The sequence below is a fragment of the Acipenser ruthenus genome, chromosome 17 (genome assembly GCF_902713425.1).
Source record: "Acipenser ruthenus chromosome 17, fAciRut3.2 maternal haplotype, whole genome shotgun sequence".
Classification (NCBI taxonomy): domain Eukaryota; kingdom Metazoa; phylum Chordata; class Actinopteri; order Acipenseriformes; family Acipenseridae; genus Acipenser; species Acipenser ruthenus.
In genome coordinates this window covers 23308730-23336387 of record NC_081205.1, presented here as the reverse complement: position 1 = coordinate 23336387, position 27658 = coordinate 23308730, and the positions used below count along the sequence as shown (strand labels likewise).

Here is a 27658-nt window from a genome sequence, read left to right as displayed (position 1 = left end):
CAACAGTGATCCAATGTCAAATCTACCATTCATAACCTAAAAACACACTATCATAGATTCGGAGGTAAAACTGTGAAAGATTCAAGTTGGCATATGTGTTAAATGAATCAATTACACATACTGAATTAGAGTGATCAGTGCTCGCACACACGTCATGTTCGTATGTGGCCTAATTGGTAGGCATGACAACTGCAGAATGTCAGAACATTCAAAACACGTCTTTATTTTCTTGGTTTCAAGTAAGTGGGACTTGATGGCTTCAATGTGTTTAAACCAAAACTGTGGCAGTTTTACCTCAAAACCAGTTTTTATTTCAGAGAATTTATGAAATAATTACAAATTTAAGAGGGTACTTCCATTTGAAGTTAAAAGAGACGTTTAGGAATACAAAGTAAGAGCTCCCTGTCGGTATTTTCAATTATAATTCTCAATTTAGACTCTCAGACAATATTCTTTGTTCAGTGTCTTTTTTTTAATTGTTTACATCAAACCATTATTTTCCTCTTGTACTCGCTAGGACTTCCCAGTATTATCTCAGCAGGCCACCAAGCAATTTCACACTTGAAAAAGCTCAGGGGGGTGGAATCAACCAGTCAGCCCAACTAAGCTATTGTGGTCATCTGGCTAAATGGCATCAAATTCAGGTGTGATAGATTACTGCAATTCAGTTTGCATTACAAGATGCTGAAAAATACATTTCAAAATAACTGCAAAAAGTTACAACCAAAATTAAAATCAATCTTTTTGTTGTTCTACCCCTACAATCTCAGTATGCTTGTATATACTTGTAGTTAAAGAATGAATCAAATACAAACTCAATATTTAGTTTTGTGCTGTTTTTAAAAACATAAAAACAATAACAAAAAAATAAATTATAAAATATACACACTAATAAATACATTAATTATCAGAATTGTTATCAGGTTGTTCTTTTAAAACAAATCATCTTAACTATTACTTAACAGCAATGCTGGTGACTACAGTCCTATTTCTGATCATGTTTCTGAATAGCTCTGAATTGTAAAAAACAATGCATGGTATAATGAATTGGGAACAGGGTATGAAGCTCATTTATTCCAGATGACTAGCTCAATACTAGCATAGGTCAGAATCTGTAGTGAGATTTGACAGTCTGTCCATTTCACTAAACAGATATCCTCATCACCAGAACTCATATCCCAACTGGACACTATCTTTTAGACAGGCTAGGAACTGGTCAGGTACAGTATGAGGAATGAATTACAGTCTCCCAAGTGCAGAACGTTAAACTCAAGCACTGCCCCACATCTCAAAATAAAAGGAATGAACATGCTTCATGCTGACCTGTGGCTGATTTGTCATCAGTTTCTTAGGGGCCTTTCACACCTAGTTCGTTTGGAGAGGATAATTCGCACTAGAGTTCAGTAAACACCTAAGTTTGGTTTGTTTGTGCAGGTGTGAAATGTCAGAAATATTAGTTTTGCATCAGAGTTCACACCAATGAAGAGGACTAGGATTCACCTGAAAGGGCGGTCTCGGCTCGACTGAGGGGGAACGGTAATGCGTTTCCCCCTCAAAGTCGGGGGAAATCGCGTTACAATTCACAGTGCAACAGAAACCGAACCGACCGGTGGTGATGTAATGCATAACCCACTGTATATATTATAATTAATAATCATAATTATTCTTTTTACATTACTATTTTTATGTTACATATATAAATAGCTTGGTCTCTCGCATTTTTGGTCTTTCTGCCTGAACACACTTTTTCTGTGTTTATGTGTCATTACAATACAATCATATTGAGATGAGAAAGGCTGATAAACAGGGATTGATAGGGACTGCTTACAACTCACCGATGTCGGGATGATGCACTGGCAATGCAACAGCCGACAAATTGAAAAAATAAAGCGTTCTTGAACTTGCTTGGAGGAAAAATACAGTTCGTTTGAGATCTTCTGGTGTGAAACCAATCGAAGCAAAATTGCAACATTTTAGTTTGTTTGCAAGTGAATTCTAAATTGGATCTTCATAAACGAACTAGGTTTGAAAAGGCCCTTAAAGTTCTCTTCCACGTGTCCTGTCTTAAATGATTAACTGTGTGTCATTAAACCTTAACAAGCATACCGACTGGAAAACAATTCTTCCTGATAATAAGGTGTTCTAACCAATCGATACAGTGACTCCAATGGGAATACACTATATTACAAAAAGGAGCACAGCAAAGCTGAGAACTGTAGTGTAATACTGGGAAGTCTGTGAATGTCTGTGAAAGAAGGTTTGACAAAAAAAAAAAAAAGTTTCTTATGAAAAACACATTATTTATACGACACACCTATTAACACAAAATAAAGCTTTCCATGCTTCACAGTTTCAGATGAGGTTTAGCAATAACCATTGCAGTACGTACCATTAGATAATAAACACGCACACACACACACACACAGTTGTTCAACATGTGGCACAGTATTTAAGGTAGTATAGCTGAATATTGGTGAAATGCATCTTTGTTTTTCTAGTAGTTGGTTTGGTTACCCATATACAAGTGACCAAGTAGTTCAGGTTAGTTGTTCTTGGTTATGTGCCCAATGTAGATCCACAGTAGCAGGTTCCTGGTCCTCTTCATAAAGAGGGCAGCCTGTTTCCTAATGCATTCATAGGCGCTACTGCTTATATGAAACTCCTAAACCAGGCGATGTTCATCTCGTGTACAAATACCTATTATGCCTGTGCAGTTGAGTCCAGCAGTGTTTGAAAAGTAAAAAACAAAGTCACAAACCTTGCAAGTAAAACTTAAAAACATATATATATATATATATATATATATATATATATATATATATTTCAAACTAGGCATAAACTTGCTATTAATACAGCTCTCCATTTTAACATTTTTGTCCATAAAAAAAAGAAAATGTCAGCAAGGTTTTTTTTTTTTGTTTGTTTCTTTCTTCTTGTATTTGTTTTCCCCCTCCAGTAACAGTTGTTTATTTGTTCTTGGAGTTTACCTTCGCCTCCTGGTTATTTTTCTCAGATATCTGGAGCTTCATCTCAGTAATCATCTTCTCCAGTTTCTCCCGGGCCTCCCGCTCCCTCTGCAGATCTTCCTGCAGCTCCTGGCGATCAGCCTCTGCCTGATCCAGCCTCTGGCGCAGCTCCGACAGCTGTGCAGACACAACAAGCAAGGGGGGCTGTTAGAGGCTTTACAGCACTGAGCTCCCCGCCAGACAAAACACACTGCCAGCTCATCTGACAAAGCTGCCAAGAAAATGGGTGCAGGAGGGAAATCACTGCCTGTAGCTTTCTGTGTGTGTGTGTGTGTGTGTGTGTGTGTGTGTGTGTGTGTGTGTGTGCACGCATGCTTGTGTGTCAGAAATAAAAAGGTCTACTCCCTTGCATAAGAAATCCAGGGGCCATCAAAAATGCTGGAAATGATAGTTGTTAAATATTTAAATGGAAATGTTATTGTAAAACAAATTAAAAAAAATAAAAACAAAACATGGATTGTTGTAACATTTGGCCTTTATACTGTACAATAATAATACAGTCTCTTAAATATCGACAAGTTTCTCACTTGTACTGGTAGTCATATTGAATATCGGAACATGTATTCAGGAAGTAACATCTTCCAACACAGACTTAAAGACAAAATGACAAAATGAATTTCCGAAAAAAAGGAACCTGGAATTATGGTACTTTTGGGCTGTAACAGAGCTATCTTCATTACACTGAAAGCCTCCTTTTAGAACGCTGTCTAAAAACCCTGGTTAAATATATGCAGCCTGTTTTGGAAGTAGTGCCTGCTGTTGGATTTGGCTTACCTGTGCTGCATACTGTGCCTCCCGGTCCCTCTCAGAGGAGCGGTCACATGCACAGCCCTGCTGCCTCAGCTGCTCCAGCCTCCTCTCCAGCTCCATCTGCTCCTCTCTGAGCTCCTCCAGCCTGCTCACCTGCTCGCTCTGCACCAACTCCAGCTCCTGCTGCAGCTCGCACTGCTCTGACAGCTCCTTCAGCCGAGGAGACCTGCTGGGTTTGCGTAACAGATCCAGCTCCTGAAGTCCAACAAACACACCAACACTGTTAATCTAGGGCAGGCCCAGGGGGCGCTCTTGTATGGGTTTAAACAGGTGTAATAAAATACTGGATGGGGGTTTTAATGGGTTCAATCAAATCATTTTGACAGCTGGAATAAAGACGTGGACTGGTACATCCTGCTTTGCACTCAGTCTTAAAGCTGCTTCTTCATAATCGCATTCTGACATCATTGTCACAGAAACCACAGTCAATGAATCTGCATTAGCTGGTGACGCCACCTAATTTGTAAATTGAAAGCCAGCCCTTTACAGTAAAGACTCCCATTGTATAATCCCATTGTATAGTACTTGCAGTCATTCTTGTATAAATCCCAGTTAGTTACAGACACAGCTTTTTAATCTTGGAATGGCTCAAACTGCTATTTTCTGGCTGCCTATATTTATTTATTTTTTTCAGTAAAAGGATCAACAACTATTTTAACAAGCACTTTTTGCATATTGTCTTTAAAAATGAAAAACAAAATGTGAAGCTCATAAGCAATTTATTTATTTAGCAATACAATAAATGTACCTATATCAGTTCATAAAACTAGTTACAACAGCAATTGTAAGCATTGGCTCATTGATCTCAGCTGTGGTTGTGATTTACTCTGTATCCTAGTCCCAGTTTGAGACTGTGATGCAACCATAAAGTACCACAGAGCTAAGAATACTTTCAAATATACATGTTACATTTGGGGTTTTATTGTCCCCTGTACCTTTTACTGATGTTTGCAATCATTCTGAATGGTTCTTATTGCAATTTTTTAAAAATTAATCTGTATTAAGGTACTTTGATATGGAGTTCATAAACATATATACAACCTTGACTAGATCAGCCAAAGTGTCTTTATATTAGTAAACGCCAGCATCACACACTGAACAGTTTTACCAGCATAAAGACATGTCATAAAAAGGGGACAAAAACAAAAAAAGAACATTAAATTTGAAACTACTCTATTTTTACAGAGTTTACAATGGAAGAAAACTAAATTAATTAGGCAGAAAAATAACGCCAAGGAAGTGCCATGACACACGGAAAGATTAAGTACCATTTGCAACTGCTTTTTCTTTTCCAGAGTTGCGTTGAGCCTCTCCTGCTGTTTAGTGTACATCTGCACAATTTCCACCACGATTTTGTCCTTGTCATCCTCCGAGCTGATGTCCTTAATGAAAGGAAAGAAGGCGTGCTCACTCGGGGTGGTTTCCTTGGCAACAGCCAAGGGGCCATGCTCACCGACATGTTCGGATTTCACTTGATCTGCAGAACAACTTCTAGTGTGGCGATCTTTGTGGGAAAGAGACATACAAATACAAAAAAGTAATGATACATTCAGCAACTTACAATTTAAATGGCTAATCCTACAAGCTCTGTGAGTGGTTTTTAGACTGCACAGTCGGGAAATGCTTGCCGAAGTGACACACACACACACACACACAAAAGTTTCTTAGGTCCTTCTACTCCCTGAATTTTGTCGTTCAGCATGTTTTTAACTTGCTTACAATACTACAGTGTGCATTTCCTGTGCTTTAGTACACTTTTTTATATGCTTTACACATGACACATTATTAAAAGATTTTGCCCAGCTGTAGTGCCGGTATTAAATATTATAAAAATTCCACTCAGTAACAGGGAATTCTGCGACTAGACCACAGATTGCTGCTCGGCCTAATATATCCCTCCCACAAGAAAGAAAAAAGAGACTCAGACAGCAGGAAACCCCCACTGAGACTGCTTAGACTCCTGTGATGGTGTACAGGACAGGAATAGATTGAGACAGGATTCTTAGAAAGCCAGACAAAAATCAGAGAATAAACTGGGGGGGATCTGCAGAGCTTAGGAACGCTTTGTTTTAAACGTCCTTTGCATAATGAACGTCTTTCATATTCCAATTTGTACATAAATCAAAAAGACTAATACGTTTTTTTTTTTTGTTTTTTTTTAAATACACAACTGAAGTCACACCATAAAATGTATCACAAAATTCCCCTGCTGATTTTACATAGATCTCTTTGTAGCAATTGTTACCTGCTCAGTGCTTGGCTTACCATTGGTAATATGGTATTGCGGATTGCAGTATGTATGTATATATATATATATATAACATGCTTTTTTCGGCACTCGCCCGCGTCCAATTGGTCGAATCTAGATTGCCCCAGAACTTGAAAAAGATGACTGGGCGAAACCTGTTTTTTTAACCACTTTTACTGAATATCGGGACTAGCCCAGGCGAGTCTAGCTTCGTCCAACGCTTCAAAATCGATGCTGGCCGAATTTGGTTCGCCCATGCCATTCATTTAGGCAAGTCTAGTTTCGTCCAAAGCTTTGATATCGATGCTGGGCCAATCCAGTTTTTCCTATGCCAATTATTTGGGCGAGTCTAGTTTCTACACTCTTCCCTGCCAGCTTCCAAGTGCGTGCCGGGGTACCTGCCTCACCTCCACTTCTGACAACAATGTAGTGACTGTGTGCTGGGTTTCCAGCGGCGGTGCTGAAAAGGCAGGACACCAGGGCTGGTTTTAATAGTGGTTAAAACCACTCTTTTTATCAGCTCTCTCTAATATTATATATCAAGTTCTGGGCCAATCTAGATTCGCCCAATTGGACGCGGGCTAGTGCCGAAAAAAAGTGGTAACTTCGGGATTCGCCCAGAAGCCCTTGGCGAAACTAGATTGGCCCGGGCAAAACTACTCCCCAGACCACCAGGTTTCGCCCTTAACATTATATATATATATATATCTATATATATATATATATATATATATATATATATATATATATATATTAATCAATTTACCACCTGGTCTTACTGCCACCCCTTAAAAGAGTCTGTAGCTCACCTATGGCACTAGCTGATTTTGCCACTCTCTGTGGTTCTTCCTCTTTATCAAAAGATCCTTCAGAGCAGGATGAAGCACTCTTCAGGCCTTCGTGGTAAGGGTGCTTCAGCAGGGCACCAAGAACCTCCTCACTTCCCTCTGGAGCTCTACTTGGCAGCTTCCCAGAGTCACGGCCGTGGGTCAAGGACGCAGGGAGTGAGACGTTGGGGGCAACTACCTTATCATACATGTATAGGTAGTAGCTGTACACAAAAGAAACAAAAAAAGACGAGCATAATATTAATACAAAATTGTCTAACAGCTACATGCATAGGAGATCTTTAAAAGTGGAATTAACATTTTAAAAATTGAAGAGCATATTATTTCTCAATTGCAGCTATATAATTCCTTCATTTTCAGTGTATGGACATTATTTACCAATTTTTCCTCTGGTCCTTTACCAAAAATAAACTTAAAAAATGATTTCATGGTAAGGATGAACAGGGACTTCATATATGCCACCAATCAGCAGCCAAGGATAAGTATATTTCGTGGTCAGACAAGTGTTAATCCTGCCCAATCCAGCAGTCTAGCCAGGTTATTATGTCATTAGATGATGAGGACACTTGATTTTTAATATAAACCAGCTACTGCTAGCCTAATCTGTAATTAGAGATTAAAATTAACAGAGACCAATTTGCCCCTTAAAGAATATCAAACAAATAGTAACAAATCCAGTGCAAACAAACAAATGTGCAATTTGCGTTTAATTCTTTGAGGTTCAGAAAATAATCCCCTATTTCAATAACACTGAATATTTTCATTTTTTCTATTAGAAGTGCATAGTCTGTCAACACTAGGTCAATGCACCGGGCACATCAGTACAAAATGGGTGAGGAGCCTGGGCTTAAAGAGGGTGGATCTGGTATATAAATACCCAGATGCTGGTGGCCATTAACATTCAAGAAAAAAAAGAATGTCAAATAGACAGGCAAGCTAAGGGTGTATTTGTATGTAGGTAAAGGAAGCTTCTCCGAAGAGAAGGGCTGTGGGTTTGTGGAGGCTAAATTGACAGTTTGTAATCAGCACCATGGCAACTGAAGTCACATTGAATTAGACACCTCTTCTCTTATGCTCTTCCAAGCTAAAGCCAAAAGAAAAGTTCTGCTGGAAGAGGGGGAGGACAAAAGCGTGATGAAGCAGATTTGTGCTTTTCCAGAGGCAAAGGAAATCACCCAATATCATACATTAAATAAAAGAAATAGAGACAGACATTTAAGAAATCAAAACTAGTACTGTATGAAGTAACACCGTTCAAACACCCCTCCCAGATGGACGATGAACTTATACTGTATGCCTGTACTGTGTACCTTGGATGGATGACAGAATCCTGATCTGGATCTTGTTTGATGTCTGCATACCAGTGCTCAAACAGCACATCCTGCTGGGGTTCAGGCTGTGGAAAGAGTAGTATGTCTTTAGTCCAACTGAGATCCACTTTTATTTAAATGCAGTTTTTTGTATGTAGCGACACATGCAGTGTATTATACAGTACATCTACTCTTGGTTACATACCCTGGATCAAGGCACTTAAAGATCTCCCGTTTTAACATTTGATACCTTACAGAGAGAAACAATTTACTGTTGGCTTTGACAGTGAAAGCCCTGCGTTGAAACAAGAGCGTATCATCTAATCACGCATTATAACAATAACTGTACCTTTTTGACCGAGTCATTGTCGGGTAGCTTGCCCTGTAGATTTGAGAGGCTGTAGCGTGCCTTTTTCACCTGGAAATCTTCAGAATGGTCCTTCTGAGGAGGGGGGAGAAAAATATAAGTGGGTTGCTTTCAGTGTTACTAAGTGTTTCTGCAACATTATTTACTGGTATAGTATTTCCAGAAGCAAAACATGCATTAAAAAGGGTATTGTCTTTAGGTGTTTTTTGTTATATTGCTAACATTATAGAAGAAACGCTGACATTTGCCACATTGGTATATGGGGCCCCATACCTACAAATTACACCCTGCACAAGTTCAATAACTTATGCAGATTCTATTGCTGTTAGTTAAATATTGAAGGAGATTGGAAAGAGCCATGTCCTTGGCACCGGATGTGGCTCTTTCCAATCTCCTTCAATTTTTAAATAGCCTTGAAATCCTCTGAGAGCATGGGGACAACACCTGGCTTCCCAATAGAAGAGCTTCAGGGCATGCTGCTCAAGGATGTAATGACATGCCATTCCAAGCCATGTGTGAGAGGTTGCTATCGATGTAACAGAGGGCCCCAGAGCCCTGTAATTTGATCTGAATATTGACGAGGAACATAATTAAGTCCCCGGGGAGATGCCTTTTACACACAAAAAAATTATAAATTAAAACAAAGCCTTGTTAACATGATCAATGGATGCAAAGATCTGAAAATACTGTCATGTCTTTCATACCACTCCCCATACAAGGAAGAACATAAGATTCCTCAACACAAAGCAAAAACGGCTTCAAACCCTAAGCTATGGAGAGTGCACAATAGTGAGCCATCCCTGGATTTCTAATGGCACTGATATTGCTCTCATGTCAGCTCTCCTTATTTTTTGGCCTGTGTCCTCAAAAAGCAAACTGCGACTTCCAACTTCATTAGCATTTTAATCATGTTTAATTTATTCTGTAAACAAATTGGCTCTGCCCTTCCGTTGATAAGCCTGTTCTTCGAATTTGAGAAGCAAATCACAACGTTAATCCAAAAGACTTGCCGATTTAAATCTCTCTCGCAGACAGTCCCCTTCTGGCATTATTAATGTACGATCTAATTGGAGTCTCTGTTCTAGAGGCACACCTTCCTCATTTATTCAACCAATAATTGTAGAGAAGGAGGGGCTGGGAGGCTCCGACAGGACATGCGGCCACTTTTACAATCACTATGAAAATATGAAGTTTTTCTTTATCACGATTAGTAAAAATAAATGTACCAAAGTGGAAATATGCTATGCGTCAATAGGTTGTGTGAAGAATGCCATCTTGTGAAGTCTGGGGTGAGAGAACTGTTCTGGCTTATCAGACTGTACAAAAAGACATCTCTTATACAACGGGACATCCTACACCAACATCAAATATCATGAAAAGCGTGTGTCTTTAAAGTTTGCTATTGTAGCCTTCAATGCATAGCAGAATACCTGTACTGCAATTTGGACAAACATATTTCTTCTGTATGACTTACTGTATAATGTTGCCACTAGAGTATTAAAGAATTCTAAGCAGTGACAAACAAAATATCATAAGCATTCAATCGAAACTCTGTCTCCAACACTTTGTTTTATTCATGGTTAAAAAATGCAGACAAATCTAAACATGAAATACACAGTATCATTTGTTCATTTACTGCTTGTAACAAAGCACCCATAATAATGTGGTGGTATGAATGCCAAATGGTATGTTTCAAGTGGTACTGTATGGATCAGCACAAATTCACCCATTATAAAGCCATCCCTGTCCACCATTAACGTTGTGCCATGCCTGGGCTGCCAGCTATGGCACAGCATAAACTGGTTTTATCCCTCCTGGTTAGGATCTACAATCACTTAGCTGACTTCACACAGACTGCCCTGACTAGTACCTGGTCTTAAGCTTCTTCAGCTCATTTCCATATTGTGATTGGTTGGGCTAATCAATTTCCAGTTACATGAAGGCAAAGCGTTAGATGTATAGTAACTGCAAAAACATACAAAAGCCTATCTTAGCCAGTAAATATGTACACATTTTCTTAAACCAACGGTGGTTGCACAGATGGGAGTATTGAGGTTGGGTTATGTTGTTAATTTTTAATTAGTTTTAGAACGTGAACAGTGATCATTTTGATAGATTATGGCCACAGGATATTAAAATAATTGCCAGTAAACAAATTAAGCAGTGTTCAAGTCCTACCGATTACATTCCCCAAGGTTAGTTTTCAGAAACATATTCACACACAGTACTGGAACAAGTAATGCTCTGGCCCATCTCCCTTCAGGCTGCAGAAATCCCCACAGAAACCACTACTGTATCTGTACTGGTTATACTGACATACAGTAAAACATCACCATAAAAAAATGGCAGTAATGAAATGCACAGAGAACTACCAGTAATAGAGTCTACACAGCCCCTTATGTGTTAAGTAAGAAGCTTTGTGGACTAGTAATATGTACAGGATTATTCTGCACAGCTCTTCCTGCTTTTTATTAAAACATCAATACATTCTGAAGGGACCAGACCCTGACAGTTCTTTTAAAACAAGCTCGTTCAGGGGTTAGTGAAAATAAACATGTAATCCTGGAACTGAGCTTGCTTTCTCACGACTGTGTACTTGAGTAAATCCCTTGTGATGAGGCTGGTCATGAGGAGTCCTTCTCTTACAAAATACATGAGACATCTGGCATTTCCTGTGCCACGATTTATGGTCCTCAAATCAACTATTTAAGCATTTTAATTAATCTTTTAAAGAGCGCCTTTTACTGCCTCTTTATTTTCTACCTTATTGTCTGTAGTGATTCTAGAATTTCAGAACCCTCCAGATGGGATTCTGAAGTTCAAAAACGAATATGGTGACATTTCTTTATATTAAAACAAATAGATTCATATGTTCGGTTTTAGGTTAATTACACTTATGCCATCAACCAATTAAAGCAGTATAATATACCTGTACGAACCCAGAAATATAAACGGCTCTGAGAATTATTTCCAACTAACTAAGCTAGTACTCTATGTCTCCATGAGTCAAAGAGATCCATTACTGTTCATGAACTCCGGTGCAATTAACAGGGGGCAGAATGAAACGGCATCCTGCTGTAGTAGGTGCTTCAGGCCAATACCACAGAGCAATATGCTTTTAACATTAGTAGCTTCTCTAGTCTCGAACAATGCTGCCTAAGTGAGAAAAATACATTTTGTAACCTTCCCAAATACTGTACGCATTAATTGCCATTAACAAAACGAGTCAAGTTTTATAGCCTAAACCATGGTAAAACGAGTCCAGTAACTCAACCTGAGGCTCAGTGGAAAGTGCAGTAGTATTACAGTAGTTACTGGGATCCAATTGATTTTGCCATTTTGATATCTGAATCCCACCCAATATTATTATTATTATTATTAGTTTACTTAGCAGACGTCTTTATCCAAGGCGACTTACAGAGACTAGGGTGTGTGAACTATGCATCAGCTGCAGAGTCACTTACAATTACAATCTCACCCGAAAGACGGAGCACAAGGAGGTTAAGTGACATGCTCAGGGTCACACAACGAGTCAGTGGCTGAGTTGGGATTTGAACCGGGGACCTCCTGATTACATGCCCTTTTCTTTAACCACTGGACCACACAGCCTCCTAATATCAATAACTGTTAGTGGACCTGCAAATACTGTAAAAGACATGGCCTGGTTTAAGTGGCGCTATTGTTATCAATACTACATTAGTATACTACATAGCTTCAGTACCTCCTACGGCTGCATCTCAGTGTGACAACAAGCTGGCTTCAAGGGTAAGGGGGAGCTTGTGTCCATCTAGCTACAGGTACAGTTGCTTTGGGGAATGAACTGTCAGTAGGTTTTCTTGCTGATAAAAGTAGGGTGGCAGACGAATATACTCAACAGACATCAATACCTTATACTTTAATCTACAACTGAGCTGGATTGTGGGATACTGCTGGTTTAACATGGTAGAAAGCATTTATAAAATAATATTGTGCTCATTTATTTTCACCATTAACTCAAGATAACCCAATTGATGTAATCCTCTTGTCTCCAGATTGGTCTTTGCTCCCTTTACAGGCGTGTGAAACTGGGGGGGAAACAAATTATATCAAGCGAGTGTCTTGCCCTACTTCACAGACTGCCAGGCGCTGACCTGGGACTTGAACTGAAGATCTCTGGATGACTATTGCAATTTCCTACAGGCATCAGACCACACTTCCTCAAATAAAACCACACGTCCTACCAAACCATTTGCTATGTAAATATGTGTAGATCGTTGAGAAATTACATCAATCTTTCCAATAGACACACGTTTATGGCCTATAAATATAATTTGTTTGTTTGTGCGGCTTAATGTTTTGGAATTCTTGCGAAGTTCAAATCAATGGTCAGGGTGCACATAGCTCAAGTGGTAATGGTGATCAAACAGACATGTACACAATGCTTGGGCACAGCCTGCACAATACCATGTTTGAGAACACTTTGACATTTCAATAAAGGCTGAGAAAACACTTACTCACTTACTCACCGTGCATATTTCCTGACCGGTCATTCTAAAGACAAAAAATTAATAATGGTTTGCCCTAAAATCCAATTGGTTCCAATAAGTCCAATCCATTTCTAGGGCCCTACGAAATCCACATTGCGGAGAACACGGACCGGACGCGGAATTAAGACAATTAGGCAACCGAGGACATGACCACAAAATCAGTTTAAACAAACAAAATATATATGTACATATTTTTTAAATTACATTGAAATAGCACGGTGTTTGTATGACATGAGGCTTCAAGAAACACGTCATGGGAACACATGAAAAAAACTATTTTTGCACCTCTCAGCCACCATACCCGACCCTGATTTTAACTGTAAAAAAGCGCTGCCTCTCGTGCCAGTTGTAAAGAAAGAGGTGCCGGGGCGCAAGCAATGACAATAATACCAACCTTAAGAACTGCACATTCAAAATCATAACATGTTTATTTGAAAGAGTATTGTACATACTGGTGTTAGATGTTTACAATCATGTATTCTACATCATAGTAGTACGTGCAGAGAAATTAATTAAAGGCAACCGCAGGACAAATAACAACAACAACAAAAAAGCCTGTATACATGTTTTGTTATGGTTTTGCATTTAAATGGTTTAAAAAACAAATTAAAAGGCATTCAGAGGCACTCCAGAAGGACGACATTGATTAAAAAAAATAATAATAATACGCACCCCAACACGAACATTGGTTTGACCCACGGTCTGCAGTATTATCAGCGATGTGTGTAAGCAACAGAAGCCACTGGTAGATTACAAAAACGATTAATTAAGCTTAGCCGAGGTAGTTGTTATCTTAGTATGGTTTTATTATCTATTAATTTAATTCATTGAAAAAGGCAAGAGAGAACCAGATTGTTATTATTTTCATTGTTTTTGTTTAATATAATATAGCAGGCTAATGTTCCTATTGAAGTAGGCTATAATTTCATTTTTTTCATTAAAAAGTTGTCGTTGTTCTTTGTTGAAATGAATGTTCAGCTTTCATATTTTGTTGTGTACAACTCATTTAATCAAACCAAGTAGTGTAAGAAGTTGCTTGTATCGTTCATGATGTTTTTCAAATCAAGTAAGCTTATTTGTGTATAAAAAACAACAACAGAGTTGCAGCTTAAAGGCACTCAAGCTGAAATTGTAAAGTAATTTAAAAGTAGGCTACAAATGTGGCAGCGGACTGTCTCTCTTTAGCGCGCACGCAAGAACTTGCAGACTTGATACAACTGTGTTGAGATTTTAAAAAGAAAGCATTTTATGAGATTTTTCACTGGAGGTACAGGCGCTATGACTGCACGCCCAGAGGTTCCGGGGCTGAGCCCAGCAAGACCTGGCACAAATTAAGCACTGCGCTTGGGGGGCAAACGACTACCTATAAGTTATTCTGAGCAGATAATACTGTAATGACTACTGCAGAATGTAAGGTCTAGTTGCTGCATTTTTTTCTCCAAAGTTCTCCGGGAGATATTAATAAGTGCATTTTTATTAAATTAGAAAGTAAACTAACAAATTACGGATTTTTAAAACTGGAAAATCCGAAATCAGGAAAAAATAAATCCGAAAATTCAAAATAAAACGGATTTCATAAGGCCCTACATTTCCACAATGAATGAGGGAATCATGCCTAGTGAAATGATGTTATTAATCTCTTAAAATATTGCCTTAGATGTTGCATCTCAGCACTTTACGCGTATCTTTAAACATTTATAATATACTGTAACTGATTTTTCAGTAACCTGCAGATACACTGTAACATGTTGCAAGTTTGGGCCTCCCTGCTTTAAGCACAAACAAGTGTAGCAATTATTATGTAACTCCCTGACAAACAACTGCAGCTACTTTGTTTCTCCGATTTTGCAAGGTGGTGTAAGATAAATCTGTTTTACAGCCGTCACGTTCCTAGCAAGTGCACTTACTGTACACCAGCCCCTTCTGTACACTTTACCACAAGTCATTACAGAAATAAAGTTAAATCTGGAAACCCAGTGTCAATGCTCTACCAATTTTATACCAAGAGACTTTTTATTCAGCAGTCTGTGTCATAGATCAGTTCTGCCTGAGTCATATTCAGGAATGAAAGCTTCTCAGAGCCTTTACTGCAGCTGGGAAGCTGACGCATAAAAAAAGAATAACTGCAGATTTAAAAAAAAAAAAAACACAGTCCCGGTACTCATAGCGTGGGCTTTATAAAGACTGAGCTTAAGATAAATTTCCAAATAGGGCTACAGCAGCAAGGTTAACACAGTACTAAATGAAAATCATCACAATATACTGTAGTTTTGTCAGGTTACCGTACACAGCAATCAGAAAACCGCACACTATTAATAATATACTACAGTACTGTACCTACCACAATTTACTACATGATTCAGAGTTACAGTAACTCTTAGATCTTTATTATTTGCTCAACCTAAAATCTGGCAGCTGTGAAAATAATAATGTGATCTTCATCTACTGTAGAGGAATTTTAAATAATTATTTTTCCACCGATGCTTAAACCATGCATACCCTAACTAACACCAGTTATAGCCTGTTTCATCAAAGTAAAAAAATAAATAAAAACACCACCACAAGAAAACAAAAAGAGAAAAAGAATAGTTCACCTTGCAATTTGCTCATTTAAAATCTTAATCTGCTATACAGCAGTTTCCAAGGCAGGTTCTGGGCTGTGAAAAGTTTCGCCATGACAGTTTTCAGCAGTTTCTACACAGGCTCATCAACTTCAAAAGCACATGCACCTACAGAATAATGCTGGACCAGACCTCAGCGGAGAATATGAATGACGTGCCATCATTTTATTTTTTATTTTGATTGAGGTCATGATTAGACGCTGGATGATGATATAGTGGTGCAATGGCACTGCCACAAATTGGTCTTTGAAATTAATTTTTCAGTTAATATGCTAAATCAATGTAATCATTAATTATTGCAAAAAAAAAAACAACTTTATATTGTACTTGCGTCAGTTCCATTAGCCGAACTTTTAGTGCACCAATGTGTGAAACAGAACCTTCCAGCCAACTAGAATGAAGTGGTGCAGGCAGAACACTGTCACAGCTGAACTATAACCTCTGTACACATGTGTTACACTTAGAGGAACAATCACATAAATGAATACAAAATCAGTACAAGAGATACTTTAATACTGGCAGATACAGCTTAGTTATTTTAATAAAATAAATCAATGTTAGAAATGAAGAAGTGATTAGCCAAAGTTTATCTTACAGTTTTACCTGCTGTAAGGGTGTGTGTGTGAGGGTGTTAAAAAAAAGTACATTAAATATGAGAAGTACACAAGTCTAATCGCTACTGTAAAAAAAAAAAAAAATCAATACTGAAAGATAATCTTCTAGGTTGTAAATGTACTAGTCAAAACATGTTAATTAAAGCAAATACATAGAATAGAAATAAACAAGAAAGCTTAACTCTAATATAGCAGTACACAGAGGAAGGCACTTCTGAAACATTTGTCTACTTGAATGTAGTAATATTTTAAAACAGTCATCCTAGAGTTTTTAAACACATTTGTGAATGTCAACTTTTTTTTTGGCAGGTAAAACAGTACTGTTAACCTTATAACCTTTATATTCAATACACACTCATCAAGGAATGCACCAATGCAGAATGGAAATACTGCAGTGCATTAGGGCTCCAAATGAAATTATTTGAAGTGTATGTGTTCTGAAAGAAATGTATACACTGTTTCACTTTGATAGCCACTGTCAGCCCTGGACTGTGCTTGGCAATGCTCTGCAAGTTCAGCTGTGCATGTTTACCCATATTGATCACATCAATCTCACTCACGTCTGCACTGTTTTGTGAAAAATAATTAAATCTGGCATAGTAAGAGAACTCGTGAGACAGAAAAAGTTCATTAAAAAGGTAGGATGTCCCGGTTCTTCCAATTAATCTGGAGTCTTCATTTGTTGTCAAAAATGGTGGTTTTCCTTTCACAAAAAATTGTTCAAATCACACCCACAGCTTTGACACCATTGTCCCCACTTATTTGACAGCATTATTTATAACAGCAGATGGGTTTTGTATGGAGTTGTATGCCACCAGCCTGCTAACGTAGATTCGGGAGAATAAAAGGGAGAAGAGAATGAGAAACATGACATCACTGATGTTTGATGGTGTTACAGCACTGCAGTTCTGATTTAAAATTCAAAATTCATTCAAAATGAATCAAACTTCCTCCAGGGCTTTAGAGAGCTTTCAAACCAAACCCGACAGGTTCTCTTTTTATTACAAAACCTATGAAATAAGCGACAGTTTATTTATTTGGGTTGCCTGTGTTGTTATTGATTAACTGCATTTCCACTGACTTCTGCTGTCCTGAACAGGACTAAGAATTAACCTCATAATCTGGCACTGCCTGCCATATTACTGACAACGGTTGGCTGAATAACTGGTCCTAATCAAGTTTTAACACAATCTGATAAGCAAATGTACAGACTATATCCCACTTGCTGGATAATGAAAGCACTGGTACTGTAGACACAGATGAGGTCACTTTGTTACAATCTGCCTTTCATACAGTGCTTTGGACTCAATCCTACAGCAAGGTCTTTCAAGTTTAATTTGCTCTCCATGGTAACAAGAAATACAGACAAAGCTACTGCTCATAAAATCATTTGTTTTTACAACTTGGAAAGGGTATTGACAAAGAACAAGCTAAACATCGCAAAGTGACACCTAGCTTACATAACTGAGTGCGCAAGGTCTTGGTTTGAATTCTCAGCTTGGTAACATTGAAGAAGAAACGTTTTCGAAACTTTTTGTACAGTACTGCTCATCTGTCCCAGGTTTCTCAATCAATATTTTAGCAGATTGTGGGCCCATCATTTCACATTATAGGATAAGGACAGATAGAGGATGTCACACTGTTACTTCAAGGGTAGATGATGCAACAAGTATGTGATTGAATAGGCCCCATACACAATGCAAATGCACCACTGCTGCGTTTATAAGCAGACATATGGAAGAAAAGAAAAAAAAAGTGTGCTTGCAAACAACAAGAAAGACTACAAACTATAATACTGGGCTATGGTCACCATTGAAGAGCAACACCCCTCACAGCTATGCAGAGGCAGACTGGGATAGTTTATGGAACTCAGCTTGGTTTTATACTGTATTTTAATATGCTGCAGGTACTGTATCTGTGCAGTGGACAGGACCTCGGATGACAGCTACTGTAGGAGAAGGAACACCACATGTGGGACCAAACGGCTACTTGAAAAGGTTGAATTGGAATCATTCTATGGCCACTGTGAACCAGTTTCCTGGAGCTTTTACAATACAATACAAATGGGATCACATTGAGAAGATACTGGCCATGGGAATACTGTCTCGGCACAAAATAGTTTTTTTCATGTGTTCCCATGACGTGTTTCTTGAAGCCTCTTGTCATACAAACACCGTGCTATTTCAATGTAATTTTTAAAATATGTACATATATATTTTGTTTGTTTAAACTGATTTTGTGGTCATGTCCTCGGTTGCCTAATTGTAGTAATTCCGCGATTCGGTCCGTGTTCTCCGCAATGTGGATTTCGTAGGGCCCTAGAAATGGATTGGACTTATTGGAACCAATTGGATTTTAGGGCAAACCATTATTAATTTTTTGTCTTTAGAATGACCGGTCAGGAAATATGCACGGTGAGTAAGTGAGTAAGTGTTTTCTCAGCCTTTATTGAAATGACAAAGTGTTCTCAAACATGGTATTGTGCAGGCTGTGCCCAAGCATTGTGTACATGTCTGTTTGATCACCATTACCACGTGAGCTATGTGCACCCTGACCATTGATTTGAACTTCGCAAGAATTCCAAAACATTAAGCCGCACAAACAAACAAATTATATTTATAGGCCATAAACGTGTGTCTATTGGAAAGATTGATGTAATTTCTCAACGATCTACACATATTTACATAGCAAATGGTTTGGTAGGACGTGTGGTTTTATTTGAGGAAGTGTGGTCTGATGCCTGTAGGAAATTGCAATAGTCATCCAGAGATCTTCAGTTCAAGTCCCAGGTCAGCGCCTGGCAGTCTGTGAAGTAGGGCAAGACACTCGCTTGATATAATTTGTTTCCCCCCCAGTTTCACACGCCTGTAAAGGGAGCAAAGACCAATCTGGAGACAAGAGGATTGCATCAATTGGGTTATCTTGAGTTAATGGTGAAAATAAATGAGCACAATATTATTTTATAAATGCTTTCTACCATGTTAAACCAGCAGGAACAAGAGTTTTTTTAAGTACTGTACACTGAGTAAAGAGTTTCCCACAAAACTTACCAGCGTGGAAATTGAGCCAAACTGTAGAGATGGTACTATACAGTAAGACGCTTCCAATTGATGAGGAGCAAAATTAGCACAACAAATCAGGCATGACCTTCAGTAGGCCATTTCAATCCCTGTAGACATGCTTATTCCATTGTTAAAGCTCAGCTCGGTTCCAGTAACTAACGACAATTCATGACCTACTTCAGATTTAAGGTAAAAAGGTACCAATAATTTGCATTCATTAAATAAGAGATACACAGATGTTGTGTAGTGGAATTGCCGGTGATGTCAGACAGCGAGCTCAGAGTGGCTGTCTGGAAGGAAGAGGCGTTGTGGTCTTAAAGTCACGGGTTTCCATACAGAAACAGAAATCTGTGGTTGTCTATGTCTGTCCCGCAGTGCTTGTTTTGTTCTTTTACAAACCAAATCTGATGCAGAAGAGAGAACCACTAAGTCAGGCAACTGACAAAACAAATTCACAATCCCACGGTCGGGGAACACGTTGACCTAGTTTTAGCTTAAAATGAAGGCAGATTCAAGGAAAAGACCTGGACGGATAGCTTGCATTTAAAGCCACGTCATGTATAAAGTATTTTAAATGCAGATCTCTCTCTTAATTACTCTCTAGACCCAGTTATGAGTCACCCATTTGCCTACAATGCCATTCTACTGGCACCAACAGACCGGTCACTTAACCATGGCACCTGAAAACAAAGGAGGACCAGTGTAACTGTCTTTTATTACAAAGAATCCAAATTTAAAAGAAATAAAATAAAAGCATCAAAACAGTTTGCTTTAAAAACCAAACAAAAAAAACAAAAACAAAAAAACACATATTTGATATTGGAATTGTGAGTAGATAGAAGGCTACTCTGGGTCCTTCCAGTAATTAGTTCAAATGATGGCATTCAAATACAATACATTGAACAAGGACTACTGTGCTTTTAACACAAAAGAACAATCTGTAGTTTTTATTTGTTCAGTCTCATACAGAAATTGTGCAAATTGTTGGTGATGAGTGTTTATTAAGGCTGAGGCGATGCATCGATTTATCGAGGCATCGTATCGATTGACAACTATCGATAATCAAGCCTGTGCATCGTTTTTTGCATTAAGCGCAGAGCTTCTCTGCTCCCCTCAGGTCTGACTCACTGAATCTGCATGCGATTGAGCTCACCTTATCCCCCCTGCCACTTCCCTGGGAGTGTTTACTGATGGGATTGCATCTGTGCAGGAGTCTTCAAAGTAACAGAGCAAGTTAAAACCGTTGTGCTAGAATTATAAATACTGTATCGACCGAGCTGCAATGCCTTCCGATGACGGCAAGAACAGTAAAGAAAGTAATGTTCGGGACACTCCGGTAACACAACTAATTCGCGTGACCATTTAATGAGATGCAGAGGTCGCGCTAGCCTTAAAAAATGTGCATGTAGAAATAGACATAAAGACAAGCTTACCATGAAACATTTTCTTTTGAAAATCCCCCAATCACAACGTAAAAATCAGTGTTGAAGAACATATGCCAATGTCTCTGCGGGTAGCTGTCAACATCAGAACTATTGACAGTTTTGCTGTTTAAAGGTTCTTTAAATTGTCCTTTTAGCACCCAAGTCCAAAATGACTCATGCTCTTTCCAAATCAAAGTCTTAATAATTCTCAGGAGCTTCCATTTAAATTACCATAAGTTTTAGATGATCCTCATGTAAACGAGAGCGTTTGCTGGTCTGCACTCTGTTTGGACAGCTAAAACCCTGTTCTGCTGGTACACAAGATACAGGTATCATAATAGCAATTGCTGCATGTTTTGCAAAAGCAGGAAAGATGTTGGAATAGTTCTCAATACAAACCCTGCACACCTCATCTATGGTCTTAAAACCATGATTTTTGAGCATGTGTTTTACTTGTCCAAATTCTTGCCTGAGAGTGTCAACAGGTAAGATGTTTGGATACAGATCCAAACACACTTCAAACAAAATCTGTATTTATTCATTTGAACTACCCCTGAGTAGAAATTAAGAAAAACAACCAAGATCGTTCCAAAAGTTGTATCTTTGGTCAGAAGTATTAAGCATCCCGGCAACATCAGTCCCCAGGTATTTATTATGCTGGGCAGATTGTAAGCAAGTTCCAGTCATCGCTTAATTAAAACAAAATGTGGACATTATCATGTTCCTTCACACAGTTAAAATATAAGAAATGGACAACACTCTTGTTACTAAACTGCTGTGGACAGTGATAACTTTTTTTTTAATAAGTTTTTTTCTCTTGATTGGTTGTTACTCTGACTGGTTATAGATTTAAACAACTTTTTTGTGATTTTGCTTTGACCCCCAACTGGTACAAATCAACATTAATAAGGTAAAAAAAAAATTAATATATTTAATTACTACTGTATATGCATAAACTGATGTAATCAATGTAATATGCATAATAGTTTTTAAAACATTACTTGAAATGTTACACAGTAATCCACAGCTCCACATGTATTACTGCATTTTTTTTGTTACCCTTTCATAACGTTGATCAATTGATACATCATCTTTTTTGGAGAACGATATATATCGATAATGAAAAATTAGGCATTGCCCCAGCCTTAGTGTTTACTGAAGCAAAAAATACAGGCGTTCAATTATAATAGAAAGCAACACCACAGAAAGCATTAAAAGTCTGTAAGTGCCTTGTTTTCTCCCCCCCTAAGCTTTTAAAAACAGAAGAGAACTAAAACTGTAGACCACAGTACAAATAAGACGTCAGGGAGAGCGGCATGGGGAGAAACAGAAAAAAAAAACCCAGCCATCTCAAAACTAAATTAGCAGAGAGAACCACTCAAGGTGTGAGACACTGCCAGACGGAAACGTGTCACAGCCCAAATGTTTACAGCTCATTATGCAGTGGGAAAATAATTAGTTCCCAGACCAATGTGGGGCACCATGCTCTGAATGAGAACAGAAATTACAGGTGATGACAGCTTGCATCATGCCTGTGGTGTACAGAATTCTGTACAAACTGAATGTAAAGCCTCAGCAAATGCAACGGTTTAGTTTACACAGTACATAATCAGCTGTGTGGTTTACAGCCCAGACCAGATGCCAGACAATATATCCGGTACCTTTCCACAGCAGCTTTAGAACAAATGTCAGATTAAATGCTACAGTACTGTACCATGACATAAACTGCTACTTGGTAATACCATGGTAATTAGACCTCTTATGCTACAAAATGTACCTTGTGTTGCATTTATAAGCTTGTGCAGCACTCCATGAGCATTTTCCATTTACCCTTGTATGGTATCAACTGTTTTTGCCTGCACTGTTATCTTAACATTTGTGAAGTCATTTAAGACACACAAAAAACACCCACTTAAGGCTACAACTCTAAAAGGTAGAATAGTGGAGCATCACAATTTAATTCTCAGTTTTCACTGTCCCACTGATATCATTGTTTTTGTAAGACTACTGCTAAGCTACTCTCACTGTGCTGTTTGTTTCAATCATTTTGAAAGACCACTGTAAAGCACACTAGGGGGTTTTCCAAGAAAAGCTATAGCCTAGCTTGAAATCCCACTGCTATTATACTATGGCTGCCACATCAATTGTCTTACAATAGAATCAGAGAAAAACAAGTTGGAGTGCACCTAGACTACCAATGTTCTCCCTGCTACAGTAGTAGTTTTTTTCCAACAATCTCATACCAGGTGTGGATTTAACAAAGAATTCTAATCAGACATACTAAAGCACACCTTCAATTTCTTCCATCAGCAACACCTGCCATGGTGTCTGTGGACAAATCTGCACACTGTACTGTACCAAACAGAACACTATTTTTTGTTTTGTTTTGTTTCAGAGCCCAATCTAAGTTTCGCAAAACAAAACCATAAGGAGCAATTGTTTACAGTTTTACGTTTTACAGACAAACCCAATAATCCAAACCACTGGGTGAACAAAGAACCACACAGTGTGCACACAACTTACCTTTTCAAATGTCCTTTTCTTTTCAAAGCTGAACTTCTCCTTGATTTCTTCAAGCTGCTGCTTCAGCTGCTTCTCCTCTGGAGTATTGTAATACTTTTTCCCAAGCTGGAGATAGCAGTGCCACTTGGCCGAGTCGAAGCCCCAGTGACAGGTCCTCTTGTCAGGTGACTTATGGGAATGCATCACAAACTTCTGGGGAGAAAACATCAGCTGGCACTCCAGGCACTGGATGCAGGGGGCATTAGGCTGTGTGTATAACTGCATCACAAACAAGCCCTGACACTTGCCCAGGCATTCATGCTCTACCTTGAAGTTTGAGTCGGTCTCTTTCAGTTGAGACAATGTGCTCTTGCTTGCATGCTTGCTGATGTTCTGCATAAGTGTGCCTGGGCGCAATAAAGTATTGCACAGTCTCTGAGCATCCGTCAGTGTGATGAGTCCACAGGAAGGTGCATTGAATGGCAGGATGCCCAGCACTTTCAAGATGTTTAGCTGGTCAGCGTTACATCTTGAACAGTAGATGTATAACTCATCACAGACGGTGTTAATCTGCTGGAGGGAAAAGTCACGCAGGACCGAATTAAGGACCTGAGGGAGACACAGTCTATTCTCACCGCCAACCATGAAACAGGAAATGGATTCCCCCTCCAGTAGGGCATGAGTAAGCTGAGTGGAAGTGTCAGAAGGAATAAGCAGGGGGCCTGGCAATGCCGGTGGTGAGGCAAGTGGCATGAAGACGCCGGGGGACATGCATTCTTGGGTATTTCGAGCTGAAAAGGTTGCTGGTCCACCCAAGGAAACCTGGCTGCTGATGTGGAACTGGGCCAGGGTGTGCTTCAAGCCAGGGCTCAGGTCCAAAGGCTTTGCCCCAGGAATCAGAACCTGCTTGCTACGCTCGTTGGATGCTGATTCCCCAGTGTCTTCCACAATTTCTTTCTTTATTTTGGGGGTTTTAGGGACCCCCTCTTTTCCCCCATTCCGATGCATTTCTGCGACAAGCCTTTTTTTAATCGGAGTGTCCTCCATTTTCTCCCTACTCAGCTTCTTCATCGCTCCTTTAAGAAATGGTGCTTCTTGAGAAAAGGGGTTTTAAAGTTGCGTGCTGGCCATTGTTTCCTCCTGTTAAAAAAATAATGTGGTTTAATATTGCAGCTTTCCTTTTACATAATTTTTGTTCTCTCTATTGTTATATATTGTAAGTCAAATGTCAGGTATTAAATTACATTTTATTAAAGAAAATAATTGACTTCAAAATATATATTGTCCAAACCCCAGTGACTGAAAATCACCCAGGTTTTGTATTTAGGTGGGTTATGAACCAACCTAATTTGGTCTTAATGCCTGGCACACTCTGGTAGTCCACAATATGAACTTTAGAGCTGAATCATCGCAGATCTGACAATGTTTAAACAAGCATACCACTGAAATCAGTTCAGGTAATCCAAAAAAAAAAAAAAAAGAAAAAAAAAAAAAGAAAAAACGACGTGGTGGTGATGAGCTGTTTTTACCTGGTCACGGTTATCTCCAGCACATCGGCTATCCAAATCGTGTGGTTAGTTCCAGTTCAGGGCGACTCCAGACAGCTCCAATACACACCCTGCAAACAACACCGACCTTTTGTACGCTTTACTACGGTAGGTTGACTGGAATGGAGTAGATCGTGTTGTAAGCAGAAAATAAATAGTATCGAGAAGAAACGGGAAAATCCGATGCGCCTTAGTCCTTATAATTGTGATGATGATAGCCCCTCTGGTAATCCGATTTAAAATTGTCCCACCATCCACATTCAAACCTCAATCAGTCCCCACAGTAGTCGTAGTCGTAGTAGAGGGGGGTGTTGTGTCTGTCTATGGCTGATTAATGACACAGTCTGGTTTGCTCAAATGCCAGTGTGGTATCCCGAGTTCTCGCAACAGTTAATTAATTCTTCTGCCCGGCTCTCTCGCTGTCTCTCTCTGTTGCAATGTGTCTGGACTTCGCTGATTTCCAAACTCCCGTCTGCGTTGTGGTTGCTGATATATCCTGACACTTCAGTCGCCAGCTCTGCTCAGTCCTTCCCTGCTGACAAGGACGCTGCTCACACTACTCTCGCTCTACCCTTTCTCTCTCTCTCTCCCTCCCTCCCTCTCTCTCTCTCGCCTATGACTATGTTGTGTTAATGACATTCACATCCAGTTTCACGGGACTGCCTACCTCCTCACCCCGCTGTATTAATCAGATTTTCTTATTCCTATTCCTAGATATATAGTATCTTGTTCCTATTCCTAGATATATAGTATGCTGAAACGAATACAGGTTCCACGAATTTAAAAAAAATGTAACAGCCAAATAGAAAATGCGTCTTTAATTTTTGCCTTTATAAATGAAACATATAATGTTACAGTCGAGATAATAGTATTAAAATACAAAACGCTATCTATTTTGTTGGTTAGTTTTTTTTCTACAATGAAAATATGCTCTCTCGCTGTTATGTACACCTAAGGTCTAAAGATTGCGTAGTTGCACTAATTATACCCCCAATAGAAATACTACTAGAGCACTTCGTTCGTTTTTCCACCCACAGTATAGCGTCCTGGTTACAGTCTCTCTAGTCTGTTTAATTTCACCTACACAAAAGTCAATACCAAAATTAAAATCTGTAAATATAATCTATAACCCTTCATTTACATCTTCAGTCTTGTCTTTCCAGTATTCTTCGCCTCAATTCATCGCTAACGCCAACTCTTCGGTTTGCGTACTGTGCCAGCCTGACCGTCAAGACAGCAAGCCAGCAGCCAGACACCACTACACACAGACTCACAACGTCACTCCCACTCACGAACGAGCTACGTCATCCAGACGCTCGAGTATGGGTACATCACAGAAACGATTCGGGGTGTCTGTGGGCGTCGCGTCTGGGAATGTGGAATGTGTTTACTACAGCAGTCAGTTTGTCTGACATGAACTGCATGAACTACAGCCCACTGTAAAGCTAGAACGGTGACTGTAAACAAAAAATGTGTTCAGTAAAACATTTAGAAATACCCCGGGGAATTTTTCCATTCAGCGACTGTACAGTCGACTGAGTGTCTACTCTACGTGAGGGGACGGGCAATGAAATGAACGCTGTACCTAATGTATGCACATTAAAAATAATATATATATATATATATATATATATATATATATATATATATATATATATATATTGCAAGTCATTAAAAGAAAGTATATAAAATAAAGTTTCATATTTAAAGAAAGTGCTATTGGTTCTTTTAATATAGTTCTGCATTATTGAAGGAAAAATCAATAAAAACAAAAACATTTAATAGAAAAAAGCAACTCAATTTAATAATCCATGGAACATGATTCAGTAAGCTCCCAGAGTTGCTGAAATACTAATGACAAAATATGCAGTCAGAAACATAGCTTTACTAATTTTTTTTTCAATATTTATTATTTATGGCTTGTGTCAACACTCATCTGAAGCCTAGACAATTAAGGGATATTACATTTCAACTTGTCAAGGTCAACCCCCAGGCTAGAACTATGTTAAGCTAGATAAGAAATATGATTGCTAATTTTGTCATTTAAATATTATTATAATCTAAGCTCTCCTGTGTGTGTGTATTAAATATTAAAAACAGAGAAAGCCATCTGTGACAGTTTAGAAAGTTTGAATGCTGAATATGTGTTTGGAGCCTGTGTTTGATACAGACCCGGTATATGAACTGAGTTCTGGTGTTCAATATGTGTTCTGGTGTTCAAGTATAATATGTTTGCTAATTATCTGGGCCGTTGACTTTTCTTGGAGAAAAATAGCAGAAACACCTTTTATGAACTATTGTTTAATCAAGCTGACTTTAATTGAGAATGTTGTAAAGTCCTCAGTTAAATCTAATTACTTAAAAAATACTGTACACTATGTGAAAGTTTATTTCTGAGCTAATTTAGGGAGCTTTTTCTGTGTAACAGTACCTTGTGTCTTTATTACCCCAGACTGGGCCCAAAAGAACACCAACATACAATGTGTGGTGTACAGGCCTAAAATGGTTGCCTCATTCCATCCCAGAGGCATCTGCACATCAGTGGTTGCTTAGTGATTCATTTGTGTACAGCGCTTTTGACCCTGCATGGATGAAAGCTGCTACATATTCCATGACTATAGCTAGGCTGACAAAAGGCACTGGCACATACACAACCACTCCACTGAATGAAAAGAACTGTTTTGAATATTCAGCAATGCCATTAACATAGTGAGCCCCTGCTGGAGGTTATAATGAAGCTGGATACAATGCAT

At 38.8% G+C, this 27658-nt stretch overlaps 1 protein-coding gene across 1 annotated transcript; it reads right to left on the bottom strand.

Annotated features, from left to right (window-relative positions):
* Positions 1–2821: 2821 nt before the first annotated feature.
* On the bottom strand, positions 2822–26294 carry LOC117423248 (ski-like protein). The gene is made up of 8 exons (XM_034038767.3): positions 24888–26294; positions 23380–24498; positions 8592–8684; positions 8243–8328; positions 6894–7135; positions 5105–5340; positions 3801–4031; positions 2822–3143 (listed from the first exon to the last, which is right to left on the bottom strand). Exons 2-8 carry the CDS (start codon positions 24427–24429, stop codon positions 2967–2969), a joined length of 2115 nt encoding a protein of 704 aa, XP_033894658.3. The 5' UTR covers positions 24430–24498; positions 24888–26294; the 3' UTR covers positions 2822–2966.
* Between the last annotated feature and the right edge of the window lie 1364 nt (positions 26295–27658).